The sequence below is a fragment of the Anabas testudineus genome, chromosome 17, assembly GCF_900324465.2.
Source record: "Anabas testudineus chromosome 17, fAnaTes1.2, whole genome shotgun sequence".
NCBI lineage: Eukaryota > Metazoa > Chordata > Actinopteri > Anabantiformes > Anabantidae > Anabas > Anabas testudineus.
The window spans coordinates 395,140-414,840 of NC_046626.1; the positions used below are offsets into that span (position 1 = coordinate 395,140).

Sequence of the window (19,701 nt, forward strand, 5' to 3'; positions counted from 1 at the left end):
GTATAAATATTTTCTGTAAGGTCTTAAACCTTAAACACTGTAAAGTGCCTTGAGATAACTTCTGTTGTAAATTGGCGCTATACAAATAAAATTGAATTGAATTGAATTGAATTAAAGGTGTGCATTATTATGTGCTGCTAATTAAAGCAGCCATCACAAACAGTTTGGAAATAAGCAGCATAAAAGAGACAGGTTTCGGGAGTAATGCCTGCACATCAATGCAGCGATGACTTTATTCTCAAACACATTATTAGAATCTAAAAATAAGAAAATCTTCATGGTTATTGTTGCCCAGTCTTTTCATCTGCCAAAACACACATTAATACAAAGAGATACAGAGCGAGAGAGATACGTCTCTCATCATCAACACTAAAACAAAACTTGATTTCATTAAAAAAAAAAAAAAAATCTAGCAACAGTTATAGTTTCTTAAATAGCCTCTGAGCACAGAGAAATAGAGGTGATAAAAGAGACCATGCAACCTAATCAGCCACTCTTTCTCATTAACACTTCACACACTCACACAGAGTTTGGATCCAAATCAATAATATCAAGACATAATGCCAGGAGGAGGAGCTGTCATTGTACAAAGGACTATTTTTGTTTCTTTTTTGTAATAAAAAATGTTTAACATTTCATTATTTCACAGCCTAAAATAATGTTTTCTTTTTTCTTACTGTATATCTGAGCATCACTAGTAAGAGCAAGAGAAAAATTAGAGTTCTTCAATCATACATAATAATTATCAGTCAGTTCTTGGTACAAGACAAGCAGTTTCAGCTCTTCCTCCCACTTGTCTTCAATATCAGTACGAATTCTGTCTTTATCACTGTGTTTAACAACACGATACTGTGCTCAGAACACTGGACCTTAGTCCATACAGCATCAAATCCCAGATTCCTAATCATGGAATTACAGAATGTGTGAAATGTTGTTGTATTTGGTTATTAACCCTTCATTTGTGCGCTGTGTTCTTCTGGCTTTGGTCGTAGAAGCATACAGCAATTACGAGGTCAAAGAAAACAAATGTCTTTCAATTGACAGCTCAGACAATTATCTTACAGCACTTTACATTTGCTCTTAAGAGCCTTTTGGAAATGATGGTAAACACCATCTTTACAAAATGACAAACTAGATAAATCGCTGGGGCAAATGGGACTATGGGAGGAATATCCCTTGTGAAGTATATACTGTACACCTGTTTGCACTGTTCACAGCACATTACCTGCCCAATCCTCCTCGCTGGTAAACACTTTTTAAATTCAATCATATGCTGAAAATGATCAGTAGAAGAGATAAAACCAATAATGTTGGTTCCTAACACTGTCATGTTGTCCCTTAGCACAGAAAGAGTGTGAATGCACTGAAATCCTCTGTTATTCAACTGCACAAGCTTTTGTCTAGGGGAGGCTGAGGTTGAATCCTCTTTGGGTTAAGGTTGGATGCAGCTAGCTTGGGTTCACACTGAGGTGAGACTGGAGGTTTCCATGGATGTGGCAGTGCAAGGGCTTGGCTGAGGTTTGATGTCGTTTTGTCTGGAGATTAGCTCAGATACAGAGGTTTGTCCCTCTGAAGACCTCTGGAAGCGAAGGGGAGAAACACAAAACAATCAGCCACAGTGACTCATTTTTATCCCACACTCCTAACACCAACAGAGCTGTAGCTAGAAGTGAGGTCCAGGTGCCATTCAACTCCATCCTTCATGCGTCTCACTTTGTTTGCCAACAGTGCAGTTATTTAAGTAACAAAGGTATTGTTTCAACATTCAAATGCTAACAAGCCAATTGAAACAAGGTCCTAGTGAGAGGACATGATCATCATTGCTTCAACAGCTATTTTATCCTCACTGGAAAATAATTTAGATTTAAATCTTAATATATAAATACAATAAAGTTGTATTAATGCGATAGTCCAGCTAGCCTTATACAGCCATCTAACCTGCTCTTTTAACACGGCGTAACAGAGCTGCTGAAACTGCTGCTGGTTGACATTAGCTTAATGAGAAGTAAGTCTTTTTTAGTCATGCACTTCTCTAAACACTACTAAAACAACAACAACAAAACTACTGTTTTCAGCAGTGTACTATTAATGTCACAGGCCTCCTGAATGCTCTACACAGGGATCACCCTTCATTGACATCAAGTGGATATTTCCCCAAGTGAGAACACGTCTGACACAGACAATCTGCTGCTGTGCGCTGTATATGCGAAACTCTCCAGACATCCCCCCACGTTTATTTGTGAAAATGACTTTACTGTCTGTTACTAGTTTAGAAGTTGATCATCCTGGGGTCCAACCAATGTTTTTTTTCTTTTATAGGGGTTATAAATATTTTAATTATCACCAAATTGCAGGAATTCCTTCAAAATTAACTAAAGTAAAATAACTTTATTTACAACAAACAGTAGAGTAGAGTGGGTCAAGGATCAACAGATCATGTTGTTCGTGGCATTTACCTTATCCTCACAGACATAAATAAGGTGGACAAATTATAGAAACTGTTATTATAATGCAACACAATTTAAATGCCAAACAAACTTCTCTATTATACTCTAGAAAAGACTTATATCTACCCATTGCCATGGTAGTCAGTGCTCCAATCCAGAGTGGGGTGGTGGTTTGGTGTGTGTCGACCTAGCTGGTGGTAGTCCACTGATGATGACAGTACTGCTCCATTAAGCATACCTCCACCTACTGGCTGGTACTCTGACTGGAGGGAATGATGGTAGCCCTAGAATTAAAAAAAGTTACATAATTTGGCCTAAGGAAGAGGAAACCAGATATGATATATACTCTGTTAACATGAACTATGAAAACAAACAGTTCCAGTTACTGATACTTGTCTGAATTATCAGATGTGCAAAGTTACTGCAGCAACAAAATAAATAGTGCTGGACACAAAGGGAAGCTCTTTTCATGGTTGTTGGTGGACTTTTTGAAGATCGAATGTCAGAACAGCTGAAAAAAGTACAGCTAACAAACTCTATGGTTTTAGTATTACAACCATACAACATTTTGTTTTATATTCAAGTTTTCCTTTGAGATGTACCTCCTCAGTGGAGACAGATGGATGCTGATATTATTGCAGTAAGCTCAGTGATTTTCTTTTCTAATTAACACGCTGTAAATTGAATTATTACTACTTCCAAACTGCATGTTGCATAGCATTAAAATCCTCTTCCCCCCGGATGTACTGTGGGACAAAGGGAGTCTCTGACTATTTCTCCAACAAAACAGACGTTCCAATGTGCACACAGCTGCACAGAAAGTAAGAAATTAGAAAGAAGAACGAGTAGAATCCTTAACTTACATCACTTTTTTGCACCTGTGTGAATGTGAGATGTCTTTGCAGTAACGGAGGCTTTTTTACTTCCTCCTTCAACCTGGATTAGTCTATAGGAAGCTGATGGCTTTTACAAACCAAACTCTACCACTTTAGCAAAATGGTTTCTGATGAGCAGGCTTATGAATGGACATAAGTCGCAAGTGCAACTGAAGTGGAGAGGAAACAGATCAGCCGCAGGTTCTCCAGCAGTAATTACAGAATTTTGAGTGTCTTGCTGATTTTATCATCTGCCAGAAAGGAGGAGGCAAGGTAGGAGGAGTGGAGGGAAAAGGATGTGAGTGTGTCACCAACTATAAGTTACTTGAGGGGGAGGAGAAAAGAAAAAAATGGGAAAATAATACGAGTGCAGTGAGAAAAATGGCGTGTGTGTGTGTGTGTGTGTGAGAGAGAGAGAGAGAGAGAAAGAGAAAGATAGAGAGAGGCTGAAAGCCTGAAGTTAATCTGAGTGTTGTGAGTGAAAAATGAGAAAGAGGAGGACAGCAGGTGGTTGGGTTTTCCCCTTCTCCTCCCCCTCTCGTCCTCTACCTCACCTATTCATCCATTGTTGAACAAATTCTTCTCCTTCACTCCTTCACAAAGACCCCATCTGCCTCTTTTGTCTCTCTCTCTCTCTCTCTCTCTTTCTCCCTGCCCCCATCATTTCCCACTCTTCAGTCAGAGAGAAAAAAAAAGTTTGGAGCTCTGTCACCATGTCCTCTTCTTTTTTTCTCAATTTTTTTTCAAAGAATATGCAAAATTATGGAGAGGAAGGGGATTATGGGAGTGCGGGATTTAAAAGTGCGCTATAAAAAGGGGAATAAAATGGGAAGTGAGTGGCAATCCACCCGCCCTTTTTTTAACCATTTGTTGGAGAGATTCGGACTATCACAAGTTCATATTTACAATAATTTCACAGCTTCTCGTCTACTTCAGTCTGGATAGAGTAACTATCCACAGACTAACTGACAGAGATGAAGGGGCAAAGATGCTGGTTGATGGCATTTAATAAAATTGGCAGGCAGGGACAGACAAAAGAAAGAGCAGACACGTCTTTTTTTCAACTTAATTCAACACAGTTCTACTCTTAATTACAGCGGCCAAACTCTAGCATCGAGCCACCATCTCATTTCCACTGTGAGTGTGCTTTGTTTTAGCTACTCTGTCCACTACAGCACACTTTTAGCATCAGTGCGTTACCACAGAGAAATGACCGTACAGCTGTGTCACACTGGAGGTGTGATGAAATTAGGTAAACTAAAGGCTATGTCCCATAATGTACTGCACGAGAAAATGGACATGCGCATTAAAAATGATAAAAAATTTAAGGCAAACAGTGGTGTTAGTACATCTAAAGTTGCAGTCTAACATCCAGTGACAGTTTTTTATTGTTGAAACGCATAGGTACGTAAAGAAAAGGATGAAGGTTTTTTATAAGGTGTTCTGTTTGTGGGCAAAATGTCTAATTACTGAGCAACCATGTTAAAAACAGATGGAGACTAGCTCCAATCACATGAACTTATAAGATTCCATATTCAGTTTGTGACTGACCTGTGTGATGGTAGGGGAATGTGTCATTCCCAGTGAGTGTCCACTAAGCTGCTGGTGCTGATGGTGTGGACTGGGCAATCCTCCCAGATGTGCCTGGCTGTGGAGAGGAGGGCTGACCTGGAGAGGAGGAGTAGATGCTGCCGCCATACTGCCGAGGGACAGACCTGCCTGGTGAGGGATGCTGCTCTGTGGCACGGTCCCTCTGGAGGACAGAGCTTGGAGCTGGGGATGGATCTGGGGGTGGGGAGGAGGCAGGTGGGAGGCCAGGCTGGGGCTTGAGGCATGGGAAGGATGTGATGGGTGAGGGTACGGCATGTACATGCCCAGATGCTGGGGTGGAGGAAGAGGGTGACAGTGGGTGAGTGAGCTGGGGGAAGAGTGCTGGCCTGGGTGACTCTGGTAGACTGGAGTTTTGGGAGTAAACATTGAGGTAGAGGAGGAACAGGAAGATGAGGAGGAGTGTGGCAGCTTCATTTCAGATGGGTCATTGTAACTCTGGAGAACAATGAAAAGAATAAAAGATTACTCTGCAGATTTGTGCACCAACATGGTTGATCATTTAAGGCATCGATTTATTATTGATACCTTGACTTTACAGTCTGTGTGTATATATAAAATACCTGAGAGACCAAGCTGGCTCTGTAGGCAGCCAGTTGTTTCAGATACTCCTTCTTTGCTGTCTCCGTCTTCTTCTTGTACACCTGCAACATTATTTACATTATCTGAATTATTACCACATAAATGTTAATCTATTTGCATAACTACTGCACTTAATTATCAAAAAAAGACAACTGAAATTAAATAAGAAGTAAAAGAAGGTCTACCTGTTTCTGTTCCTCTCCCAGGCCATCCCACATGGAGGCAACAATCTTTGATACCTCCCCAAAGGTAGCATTGGGATTCTGGGCCTTGATATTGGCTTGGGTGTCCCTGAAGAACAAAGCGTAGGCAGACACTGGTTTCACTGGCTCATTGGGGTCTTTCCGTTTCTTCTTCTTTGGTGTTTTGGGTTTCTTGGAGATGTCCACTGCTGCTGGCCTCTTCTCTGCTCCACTAGTGTGCTAAGAGGGTAAGGAAGGTGGTTGAACAGATTGCAAATTCTTTTATAAGTAGTTTTCCTTTCTGTTATGTCCAATCTGTTATTTTAACAATTCACCTCTTTTCATGTTTGGCTACGTAAAAAACACAAACCACAACTACCATCAATCTGCAGTTGAACTCTTAAACCCTAATTGATGTATGGGACAATAATATGAAACAACTGAAACCATGAAGCACTGCACAGGTACCTGTGTGTACATGTGCAGTAGCAGTAGGAATAAATCCCTTACAGGAAGAAAATGATGATGAAATACGGTCCACAGGCTTTTAAATAAGCTTAAACTTTATACAGTTTTAAAATTACTGTTAGTGGTGTCTGATAGATTTGACCTATATTTATTATTAAGCAACTTACAATGGTACTGAAAATGTAATCTCCATGTTTGAAAGACACCAGTGAGCTTATGATTACTAAAAGGCAGTGGCTAGTGTAACTGGACTGTATAAGTGAGTACAGTTAATACTGGATAATAACAGGAATTGTTTAGATATGTAGGATTGTGTTGAAAAAGTTTCCTATTTCCCATTCTCCCTGCAGCTACTATTAACTGAATTCTAAGTCATTGTTATATCCATAAACAAAGCAAATAATAGACTTGGTAAATATTATTCAGCTGTACAGTATTGGTTTCCTTTCCACAGAATATGAGCAGTTTGCTGCAGTGTATTTTTTCAGTTTGAATCTAACAATGAGAGCTGATTTCCATCTAGTTAATATGCAGGGAAAATGGGTCTATTATGACACATAACATTAACATAACAACTCTTTACTGTCTTCATACTCACATAGAAACACACATATAACACAGAACAGAACACAAAGCTACAGCTAAGTGAGATATGACTCATAGAAACAGGAGGTGTGTATGTGTGTGTTTGTCTTTTTTACCCTGAGTCCATCGTCATTCTCATCCTCATGTGCTGAACTGGAGGGAGATGGTGTGGCTGATTTACTTCCAGGAGGTGAAGGAGAATTATGGGTAACAGAGTTCCCGCTAAGCCCAAGCTGGGATTGGTGGACAGTGGACAACTGGCTTTGCTGACTCATGCCTGATTGGCTCCTGGGTCCAAGTGCTGCTTCAATTGGCTGCTGGCTGCTGGTAAACCGGGAATCAGAGTTCACCATCTGCTGCATCTGTGCAAAGACAACAAGCAACAATGACAATGATTTTTAATGACTTGGGTGAACTGAATTCTACTGAATATACTCCATGTGAAATTAGGATTACATCAATATAACGACTTTCTTTTTAGAAATAATGTTACTTGTACCAACATCCTAGAGCAGAGGGTCAGTAACATAACTATCTAAAAAAATTAGTTTTGTCCTGGAAGAAAGAAATGTGCCTGAACCTGCAAAAACTATCATGCAGATACCACAGCCTATTGTTGAAAATAAGCCTATCAACATTATTAATATAGTAAGATACTATACCGCTGCTGTATATAAAAATCTGCACAGCTCCTCTCAATATGGAGAAAAATTTTTTAATTCTTCTATAGTCTAGATAGGTCTGGATAGGTCTGGCTTTTGCAGAAAACTTTTGACAGGTTAATCTACATAGGGACTAACCTCTTTCAGGACGGCCCCTCTGGACCGCTATTAAACTTTCTTATGAAACGGCACCATCAATCTTATCTAGAAATGCACAGAACTATTTGTATGTTCAGTCCCTTTTAGCTGATGAAGTGTTAAACCACTTTTATTCACATCCATATTTTTTTTGACCAAGCCAGGCAACTAGGGAGGGGCTAAAGGGTCACTGTGGGTTGTCGATCCTGGCCTATGTTGTCACTTATTGTTTAGTTATTACAGAGGCTCTGATAAGTCCACAGTGTTTTCCTGTCTATCAACAAACAGCAAACAAATTCCGTTAAAGTGCATAACAAAGATTACAAACAAATTGTATATGTAAAATAACTGACTTGTCTGGGCTGTGACATTGAGTCTGCCTTGACAGGGTTTGTAAGTGTACAGCCATTCAGGATTCACTAATAATGAAATCTGATTGTAACCGTGGCAACTGGCAATACAGGTTAGAGAGAAGACAGGATCAGTAGCATTCAAAATATCAATTCCTAGTCATGTTTAAATCCATCAATAGAGATTTGAGACTCTATTTGCTACACTGCATGAAGAGAAGTTATGGTGTCAACAGGTATAAGCTCTGCTTTATTCTCTTGTGCATGCAGGTCAATAAAGAGGCAGTGAAGGGTATACAGCGTTGAATTAATCAATTAAAAAAGGTGATGTTATTGATGTAAATTTTTTTTAAATCTATGTTAATAAGAAAACAGTTTCTTCTGTTCCATGAAGCAAAAAGACAATAAATCACCTATTTGGGGAGTTCTTAGCAGTTTTGGACAAATAGAAGAATGTTATTTGAGACATATTTTGTTGTGTGAGCCCTGTCTGTTAACTAAGGTGTTGTGAAGTTCGGTCTCACAGTGAATCATCATCAGTGATATTATGTCCATTTCTTAGGAAAACAAAAGTTATTATTGCAACACCCTCATCACCCTCAACATAAGAACTTTGACAACAACCATGTACGGATGGGACTCAAGTTAATGGTGTGTGTGTGTATGCATGCTCAAAGTTTCCTCTCAGTAAGCATCGAATAATAAAGGATGTGGTCTGGTGTGTTTTGCCCCTCTTGGGAACATATTACCTGAACTCGATTACTGGCAGCATGAGCAGAATAGTGCCTGTGGTATTTAGATGGAACACAGAGCGACATTTCGCTAACATGGGAAGAGGTTACAGACTGACGTATGTGCTGGTAGAAATGCTGAAAAAAATAACTGTGGTTTGGCATTGGTCGGGACTAAACAATGAAAATGTTCTTGTAATGAAAATCTTGTAAATCTTGTAATCCTCTAGAAGGCCTTTACCTGCTTGCATGTTTAACACAAATGAGCTTAAAAATTACTTATTTGAAGACCTGAGCACTAAGGTGTGGTATTAAATCTCTGTGGGTGGAAAACATTTAAAAATGTATTTAAAAAAAAAAATATATATATATATATATATATATACACATACATACATATATATATATATATACATATATATACACATACACATATATATATATATATATACATATATATACACATACACATATATATATATATATATATACACACACATACATACATATATATATATACACACACATACATACATATATATATATACACACACATACATACATACATACATATATATATATATATATATATATATATATATATATATATATATATATACACATATATATATATATATATATATATACACATATATATATATATATATATATATACACACACACACACACACACACACAAATATATACGTATACATATACATATACTAGTATATATACTATTCACTTTACTTTATATACTATACTTTATTGTAAATCATTTAGTTTTGGACCTTGAGATACAAGTGGAGATAAAAAATTACATGACACTGCACATAACTGCATGTGTTTTAGGATTTAATGGGATGGCTCAGGATGATGATGATTAACTCAAAAATAATAATAATTCAAATTAAAACTCAAGGGAAAATGCATAGGAGGACATTTAATAAACACAGAGGAGGTATTTTGGGGTTATATACAGGGGTTTGGGAAGTAGCGTCACTACTATTTACAGGAATACAAGATCACAAGGTTACACAGCACTGTGTCGGGGCCGAACCTACATTTTCACAAGTCAAACAAACTCTCGAATGCATTCACAATAGAAAAAACACAAATCGGATTTTCCTTCTTGGGGTCAGAAAAAAATTTGAATGGCCTAAGAGGATAAGAGAGGGGGAACCCCTGATGGTTAAGTCATGACTCATGTTATGAAAGGGGAAAGAGTAATGATGTGAGCTTAATCATACTTAACAGTTCACAGCTTCACACAGGTGTGGTTAATTATGGGATTTCAATATGAAATTACAGCAACAAAATTCGGAATAGTTTCTTTATTAGCCATAGTTTGTTTTTTGTTTTTTCTTGTCAATATTAGATAACACATTCAAACCACTTAAATTCCACTAGAATTATGAAAAAACATGCACTTTTTTGCCAATAGACATTTACCATAATTTAATTTACAGTAATGTATTTATGTATGTATAAGTATGTGGTTAATATGTTTTTTAAATATTACTGTACTGTGTAAACATTTTAATCATTTTTGGCTTGTTATTCTCAAAATGAGCTAAATAAAGAATTACATCTGGATCGTCTAATATATACAATATATTTGTTTGTTTTTATTCCTTGTACAGTATTATATTACAATATAATAATATTGTAATATAATATTACAATTTATTTGATTCCAACTGTGACAACTGATATTGGCTCCAGCAACCTTGCAACTCCTAACAGTAAAAGCGGTTAAGATAATAGGCATTTATGGATATTTTAAATATTGATAATCAAAGTTTTTAATGTTGGAATTTGTGACTTAGGTAGAGAGTTGAGTACTTTTATTGGGTGTGACTAATCTGACAGAGATATGGCTTTAAAAAGAGATGTCAGTGTCCGTGCTAATGCCCATATAACCATATTGTATAGATGTAATTTAAATTAAAAAAAAGGTTATAAAAATATATACAAATAAAATATAGAAATAAAGAAAACTGAGATGAGAATCTCTACGTTACATATGAGGTATGTCAAGGTGCTCACAATTCTCCCAATTGTAAAAAGGTTTTAGTTGCAGCACCTAATCAAGAATAAGGCTTTGGATGAACATTTGTGTGATTAAGGTGTCACAGATGCTCATCACCAAGCTTATCAAACAGTTGAGTGGATATTTCTGTACATAGGATGGAGATTTCCACTCTTCTTCTTGGTAAGTGGGCCTATCATTTAACCTTGTGTCATCTGTCCCAGAAAAAATACTGGTACTTCATCAACATTAACAAAAATGTCCTGTGAGTTATGGAGCACATTTTGACCAAAGTGCTAGGCAGAAAGAAATTCTTAAAATTAAAAATTGCTCACTGATTTCAAATACTGTAAAGGTGCCCTAGAAGAGACTAGATTTGTACCATGTTTGGTGTAAACATGGTACAAATGTTTTAGCTAAACCACTAATACTCTAACAGTTAATATCTTCATAGTGCACAACAGTTCTTCAATTGAATCTTAGATTTTTCTGATGACAATTTTCGCATTTGTGTATTGAGTAGTTCATCCATAACATGCAGATGTAAATCCTCTTGAAAATATTCTTGCATTTGTCTCAAACAAACCTATTTATGCTGCTGATGGAAAATTAACCATAGCACGGCATAATTAGATTAAAACTTTCCATCAGTATTACATGACAGTACCTGTATCAGTATTTGACAAGCAAAAGAAAAACTAACTCATGATGCAATTGGATGTAGATGTTGAGGATTTTAAGCCTGAACCCAGTCAGAACAAATCACTAGCAGAAACATTACTTATCATAACACAGGCAAAAACAGGGATCCACATCTCAGTGTTAACTGTCACTGACTAACCTGATACAGTTACCTTAGACACATACACAGACTTGAATTTTTATGGCCCTCCACCCTTCCCATTTAGGCTGAACCAGACATGGTTGCTAAGCAACCATAATTCATGGATTGGCAGTAAATGTATGTTATTATGAGAATATAAAAGTGAACAGGAGAGAGGGGAAAAGGTAGGGCTGAGGACAGGCAAAGATGGAAAATAAAGACCTTCCCTTCAGGTCACAAAACCATTAGCTTTACACTCACAGTTAACAAAAGGGCACAATTAAAGGAAAACTATTTATCGTTTAACTAAAAGTGTTTGAAAACTATCTACTTAAAGGTTTTTTAGGGTTATTCTAATTAAAAGAAAGGCTGAGAGCTTACCCTGTGGTTTCAAAATGACATTTGATATTACAGCAGACAGATTTAATATGGAGATGGAGACAACAGACACATCAGTGAGAGTGGGAGGGAAGAAAGTTTCATTCTTAATAAAACGGGAGAAATCTTTATTACAGATACTGACACATACTAACACCCCTGTCTCCCCACTGAATAGCAGGTTTCTATGACAGTTGAAGAATCTGCAAGTCTCAGGTCTAGCTTTCATTTCTTTACTGTACGACACAGTCAAGCACATCTGAATGTTCACAACTAAAAGCAAGATTTTCACTTTACTGTGAAATGGAGACTTAAAATACGAAACAAATGTCACATTGACTAGCTGCAGTGATTGGCTTTCAAATAACACTGCCCGTGGCAATCTTCTGCCTCACACAGTTTTACTGAATAAAATATGAAAGAGAACAGTTAAAATATATCCACTAGCTGTTTATTCAAATTTTAAGAATCACGGACTATTTTCTGCTAGTTCAGTAAAGTCAAAGTGATTGTCAACAGCGGCTGTTTAAAGTGTGCTGTTTTTATTCATCACACCATTCCAAACCTTTACAAAGCAGTCGTAAGCCACTCCTATGACAAGTACGTCTCTGCTGTCCATCAATACACACACTATGTTCCTAAAAATATTAGCTTAACACTGCTTCTGGTAGTACTTTAGAATTATGAATTTTGTTTTGGGTGAAATATCGGCCTTGAGCTCATCTTTGATCTCAGATGGTGAGCCTGCTGTAAAAAATATGATGTTATTAAAAAAAAACAAGGAGCTTAGTAAGTTTTCCAGGTAAAATATATAAAACATTTAAACCCTACAGATGTCAATGACAGAGTTGCTCTCCTAAGTAAGATATCATCCACATATAGAAAACACTATTTCTTAAATAGGATTTTTATTCTTGTCTCGTACATTTGTGTTAATGTATGTAATTCATTTTTGTTTACTTTTCATTACAATTTAAAATTCTGTCCCAACATATTTCTTAACTTTGTTTTGATAGGTGCTGTATAGGTTATGCTGCACTGGCTGCTGACTCATTAAAATATTTCCAGCTCAGCATCTTAACTGTAGTGAATATTCATTTAGTGATTGTTCACCAGTCAAAGCACAGTGTCATCACAACATGCACACAAAAGCTTTGAGAAGACCTGGACTAAATAAATACCTGTACGAAAATAAAAATAAAGAAGCAAAAGGCAAATTTTATATGACAGTTAATGAAATATAAATCTTATTTCAGTTAGCTTTTTCTTTAAAATCCGTTTGTCGTTATTTAACGACAAACGGTTGAAACAAAGCTAAAGGTGTATAGCAATGTCCAGACATTCTGAAATGTATGTACATCACATTAAAAAGTGTGTTCTCTGAAATTAAATCACAGATCAGAGAATGTTTTTTTTTTTTTTTTTAGAAATTTAGTCCACATTTTTGAATCAATTCAATGATGCTTCAGAGGGTGTAGTAACACAGTCTTGAAACACTGCTTTTACACAATTTGTAAGTAACCATCACATTTCCTGTGAAACTGATATTATTTTTGTATTTACCTTTGTATTTTTCAATTAAATTCAATTTGTATAGCGCTTTTTACAATTGACATTGTCGCAAAGTAGCTTTACAAAACCAAAGAAACTATGGAGGTTTACATGAACAGTGAATGTGTATGAATCAATAATAATCAGATTGTCCCTGATGAGCTAGCCGAGGGCGACGATGGTAAGAAAAACTCCCTGAGAAGGCAACAGGAAGAAACCTTGAGGGGAACCAGACTCAACAGGGAACCCATCCTCATATGGGTGATTACATGCTGTGTAGGCAGCAGGCAGTTCAGTATAACAGTTAATGTCTTTAATATATATGTATTTAATATTTTTGCATTTATTATTTTATTTTTTCTACCTGGAGCAAGATTTACAGCTATTTATTCATAACTGGAAATAATTTGGGCCTGGAGTGTCAATTAGAAGAATTCTAACAAGTAGTAGGTAAAAAAAAACTATGAGAGGTACATTTAGGATTTAAGAAATAAATAATAATAACTTTTCTATGAAAAAACATATTAAACAAAAAGTCCTAAAAAGTTCTTCCACAAGTCTGGATGGTTTCTTTAAATATGAATTAGGTTTACGTACATGACTTTTTCACACTACTGGAAACCCCTTTTGGCTCTCCCTCGAGTAGCAGGGACATGTTTTCTAATCTTGTGTATAAATCCATCTTTCTTTCTTTTACCTATTACTAACTATTATTAGTAAAGTCTGACTTATTTATGACTACTCACCACAGATATTGTACTAGTCATTGGGCTGCTGTCTGGGCTGAACGCACCACCATCTTGGTTCAACATAGCATTTCCATCTTGGCTACCAGGCATGCCAGGTAGATCCATGCCCTGCAGCTGGTAGGGGTGGTGTCGAGCTGAGCTGGGAGAGGGATCAAGAGGGTTGTACTGTCCAGATTGAGAATTGTGGGGGAGATGGGAGGGCAGCATGTGGTCTGGCAGGGTGGGGGGGGTAATGGGCGGGATGTTGAAGTCATCATCACCCAAACCACCCACTGAGTACGACTAAAGAGAGAAAGAAACACAATTAAAGACGTTATACTTTTAGATCTGTATTTTTAATCATGGTCACACTATTTTTCCTACTGACCCCTCTTACTGATACAAAGGGACAAATTCAAGTTGGGGGGGAGGCTGACATACCATAGTACACAATGCTTAGAGCTTGGGTGACGGGCCCTGTTGCCTTTAGCAGAGTGACAACTTAGAGGAATTTAAAGGGGACTATAGGAAACCTAAGCGTCATGAAACATTACTGTCAGAGATAATAGATGGAAAAACTGCCCTTCACCATTAGCCCAGAATACTCAATTCAGTCTGTGTTGTAATGTATTATTCTTCCTCTGCCTGAGCTTCTATCAGACTAATTATCACTAATGATATTCCCAGCCTTGAAAGAAAAGCCTGTGAACAAATAACTATTCATTCAGCAGTAGAACAGCACAGTAATTTAAATATACTAGTCTCCTTTGGCTGAAAGAATACACACACACAGATCTGTGTGAAAAAATAAATCAACACTAATCTGACACGCAAAAAGAAAAGCAGTAGCAGTCCTGTGTGAAACAATGAATTATTCCAAGAGCCAAGAGCAGAGACCAATAAAAGGGAAATGGGAAGATGGAAATGGACTGAGAGAATGGTGCAAGAGAAGAGTGAAAGACACGAGGGTGGAAAAAGAGTGAGGCAGTGCAAGAGAAGTCCTCTCATACTAATCTGACAGAGGAGGTTTTTTATAGAGACTGACAGCCTTTTCTGCATGGCTAGCCACACCAGTCTCTCCCTCTCATAATCTTTTGCTCTTCATCTCTCACCATCCTTCTCCGTCTACTCCTCCTTTACTCTCTTTGCTCTACTAGTCTCAACCTCAACTATTTGATCTCTCTCACTCTTACATCCTCTTTCTCCCTCTTACTCTTTTCTGCTCTATCTTGAACCCACATCAGTGATGAGTTATGAGTTGCATGGCTTGCGTGCTGACTGATGAGTTATGAGTTCAGTTATATGGTGTATTGTGTGTGTCGACTATGTAATTACCACTCACTGTGGTAAACCATAATTTGAGTCGACAGTTTCACCACTTTGTGGAAAAGAGAGATATGCATTAGGAGATGGAGAAAAAGATTTTTTTTTAAAAACAGCACACACCCCAAGAAAGAGAATATTCCCCTAAATTAAATACTCATCAGCACAAAGGCAAAATGCGCAAAACATGATCTGAAGAACTCTTACCTGTTTTTGCACTTTTTATTAACAGCTTTCCCTCAGACACATGCTAAATAATTTGACACCTGATATGAGCAAATTTGACATTTTTTAATTGTTTATTTTTCTCACTCACGCTAACAAACCCTGTAAAGTAAATAGCACATGGCATAAGTCAGGCTACGTACCACAGGCTTTTAAGGTTGCTGTAGTCTACCTGTACTCAAAAAGCCTCCTCTGGAATAAGGGTTTTTAGTAAATTAGAGACCCATATCCAATCTGCCCTTTATCTCTAAAATTCTTAATAAAGTAGTTCCCAAGCAATTATATGACCATCTGCACAGAAATAATTTGTATAAAGATTTACAGTCAGGATTTAGAGCACATCAGCACTGTTAGAGGTCACTAACAATCTTCTATTAGCATCAGACAACAGACTTCTCTTTATACTCTATTTTTAGATCTTAGTGCCACATATGACACTATAGATCGAAACATTTTATTACACAGACTGGAACATGTCATCTGTTCTCGGAGTGCAGGTTTACTTGTGGTTCCTCGAGTTTATAGTTAGAGATGGATCAGATGACTCTGAAACATCTCTTAGTTCTGCTGCTATAGGTTAGTCTGTTGGGGGAACTCAACTGATACACTCAGCTCCTCTTCTTTCTCATCTATCCATTCAAATTCTACCGTTGCATGTCATTAACTTTGTGTCTTCTCTCTCCTGTAGTTGTGTTTCCTCCTCTGTCTCTCTTTGTACTTCTCTGCAGATATCCTCGGCCTTGTTGCTGTATATCTGCAGAGTGCAGTTACTGGCCCTTCTGACCTGCCCAATGTTTTTGCTGCTTGTTGTTGTTGTCTTATTGCCTGCTGTTCTTTTCTCTCTCCTCTTTCCACTCACCCCAACATGTCGAGGCAGATGGCCGCCCACCCTGAGCCTGGCTCTGCTGGAGGTTTCTTCCTTTAAAGGGAGTTTTTTCCCTCTACTGCCTAATGCTTGCTCAGACGGGATTGTTGGGTTTTCTATATAATTCTTTATATAATTATACTTAATAAGGTCGTAAACCTTACACTGTAAAGTGCTTTGGGATGACTTCTTTTGTGATTTGGCTCTATACAAATAAAACGGAATTAAAATTTAACTGAATTGAATAAGTAACAGCTTTTGTTTCAACTGGTAGGGCCCGATGGCCAGGTGGAAGTAGGTGCTAACTCTAGTGTTTGCCTTGGCATATTTTATGATACTAATGTGCATTCTGAATCCTGCAACTGATCTTCATGCAATCTGGCACCCATTGGATCAGATATAGACCACTAATCAAACTTTTGGAGTCATTATAATGTCAGTTTTAGAATAAACTGTAACTAAACTGTAAAATGGTAGTGTACATAGAATACTTTTATTAATTATTAAATTGCACATTTATTTCAGTGTTACAATGTTGTGGATGGCTTAAAGCTGGCAAGTGACTGTTTATATTGTTGTAGCTGAATCTCTGACTCTTAATCACTTAATCTTTAACCCCTACACTGAACCGTCTTTTGAACCAATCACACACTTTGCTACACGTGGAAATGCTCAATGAGCTTAATGTGTGGCTGAAAATAGTCTCCATTTTCAGGGTGTTTTTACATTTAGTTCATTTCAGCCCGCAGACCTACTATGAGTGAATAGTTAGCATTTGTGATCACTCCAAAGGAACTCTGACCTCTCTGAAATGTTTCAAAGTTGGCTAAACATGTGCAATGTGAACAGAAAGCGCTCCAGGTTCACATCACTGAGGCCCCATTAGAACTGAAGTGGACCAAAACAGAACTGAGTGAGTTCACACTGTAAACTTGAAAATACCTGTATCTCTTTTCTGTAGATTCACTTTAAGACTATGTTTAGTTCATTTAGAGGAGAGTACTCTGCAATGCTCCGGACAGCCCTTCAGATATTAACATCATCAACTTACAATAAATAAAAAGCAGTAAAAAACTAATTCAATTAAATTTCAGTTCAATTTTATAGCGCCAAATCACAACAGAAGTCATCTCAAGGCACTTTACAGTGTATGGTTTAAGCGCGAGTGTGTTGTCTGTCAGTTTCTCGCTCATTCTCCCTGCCTTGTCGCTGTATCATTTCTTCAAGTGCTGCATAAATTACTCCCATCTTTCCCCCTCTTCCTATGTGCTGTTCTATTCATGCCTGTACAATAGCCTTCTGTCAGTGCACTGGGAGCTTCTACAAAGGCTAATGTAGTCAGTATTAAGTCTTTTCACGCATGTTGTGTTCACACTACAAACACACTTCTCACAACTCCATGTTCATGAAAATGTCATTATATGAAAAAGTAGGACAAAAAATAAATGTGACCATCAATGTCGGCTTTATCGGAGAGGGGCAAGTAAAATGGGAAGTCATTCATAAAGTACACCCACCATCATACAGACATCATAGTTTAATATCATATAAATGTAACTAAATGCATTTATAAATATTAATATGTCCAGATCATTTGAATCTCTGAGACATCCCAATGACAAGGTAATGAATGCTGTGTGTGTGTGTATATATATATATATGTATATAGATATATATGTATATAGATATATATATAGATAGATAGATAGATAGATATATAGATATATATATATAGATATACATACATACATATATATACATATACATACATATATATATATATATATACACACACACACACAGCATTCATTACCTTGTCATTGGGATGTCTCAGAGATTCAAATGATCTGGACATATTAATATTTATAAATTCATCACAGTAATTTTTTACCTGTATGTAAAATGTTATAGGTGCACAACATATTTTAAAAAGTGTGGGTAAATATATTTCTATATATTCTTCTTCTCTTGATTGTCCGTTATATCGTGCACATTAACAGTAGCCCCATAAGGAAAGTGAATAGTAATGTCTGTCTACTTGAAAACTGCAGCTGCAGTGGTGATGTAAACATTTTGCTTTTCTTTCTAAACACTATTTAAATTGTTATGTGTGTGCAGATTAGATTGTTACACTGTTAGATTGCATCCTTTCAGGGCTACTCATAAAACACACGTTATATGTTCTGTGCTGTACAGTACAGTATTTATTTTAAGGTTAAGGCTGTGGTTGGAACAGAGTAACAGCCAGAGTCCTGAAGCTGTATCAGCCATGTCTTACAGTTTGAGTGAAGAAAAAGTAAGCAGAGAAAGCAAAGAAAAGTTGCAGTAATTGTTTTTATCTTTTTGTCGCACAGCCCTACTCACATCTTTAGTCTGTAAGAAATCAGCTTGAAACACCACTAAGATTTAGAACTAAACTTCTTTAACTCATCAACAGATTTACTTATGTGGGCTTCCCAAGTATATTTGGCCACCCATTTTTTAAAGTCCAAACAATATCATCCACAATCAATTAAGTAGAGGACTTTCCAGGTGCTCTAACAGTCTCTAGGTTGCTTGTTTGCTGCTTAAAATGTCAAACACCAGTTTAGATGAGATACAGTAACAGTGCTGTATGTAGCCAAACAATTAAAAGAGGTAACACTAACTAACTGATTGTCCCTGCAATCTAGTACCATAACCTCCCAAAGCCAAGTCAGGCACTTTATCTGGTAAAATCATTAGCTGACCCCAAAGCAGTCTAAGGTCTCCCAGTTTAAATGTTCATATTATGTCAATAAAACATACCAACCTAAATCAGGACCTAAGTGTTGCTTACTGTTTTAAGTAAGCAGCTATTGCCAATTCGACATATTCACATACCATATTATCAATATTAAGTCTTCTTCCTCTACAATGGCAAGGAACCTTTTGGAATTTCATTGTATTCTGCATTAATTTGTCATATAATTTGATCTGATCTTCTAAGTCAAGATTATTAACAAATACAATGTGCCCCAAGTAATAATACAAAAGAAATTCAGGTCTTTCATGTCTTTATTGAGAACCATAAAAACATCCCTGTCCGAGTGGAGAAAGTATGTGAACCTCAGAGCAATGACTTTAACTAACAAAACCCACTAACACAAGAAGAATACGCTTACGTAAG

At 37.0% G+C, this 19,701-nt stretch overlaps 1 protein-coding gene across 1 annotated transcript in view; it reads right to left on the reverse strand.

Moving 5' to 3' along the window:
* Positions 1 to 202: 202 nt before the first annotated feature.
* The window catches only part of tox (thymocyte selection-associated high mobility group box), a 42,953-nt gene continuing 23,454 nt past the window's right edge, over positions 203 to 19,701 (reverse strand). Inside the window, exons 4-10 of the mRNA XM_026373582.1 lie at positions 14,159 to 14,443; positions 6,864 to 7,109; positions 5,698 to 5,934; positions 5,494 to 5,574; positions 4,874 to 5,368; positions 2,574 to 2,731; positions 203 to 1,579 (exon numbers count right to left, since the gene is read on the reverse strand). Of these exons, the coding sequence (XP_026229367.1) occupies positions 1,543 to 1,579; positions 2,574 to 2,731; positions 4,874 to 5,368; positions 5,494 to 5,574; positions 5,698 to 5,934; positions 6,864 to 7,109; positions 14,159 to 14,443 (1,539 nt within the window). The 3' untranslated portion in view covers positions 203 to 1,542. The remainder of the gene's footprint in view (positions 1,580 to 2,573; positions 2,732 to 4,873; positions 5,369 to 5,493; positions 5,575 to 5,697; positions 5,935 to 6,863; positions 7,110 to 14,158; positions 14,444 to 19,701) is intronic.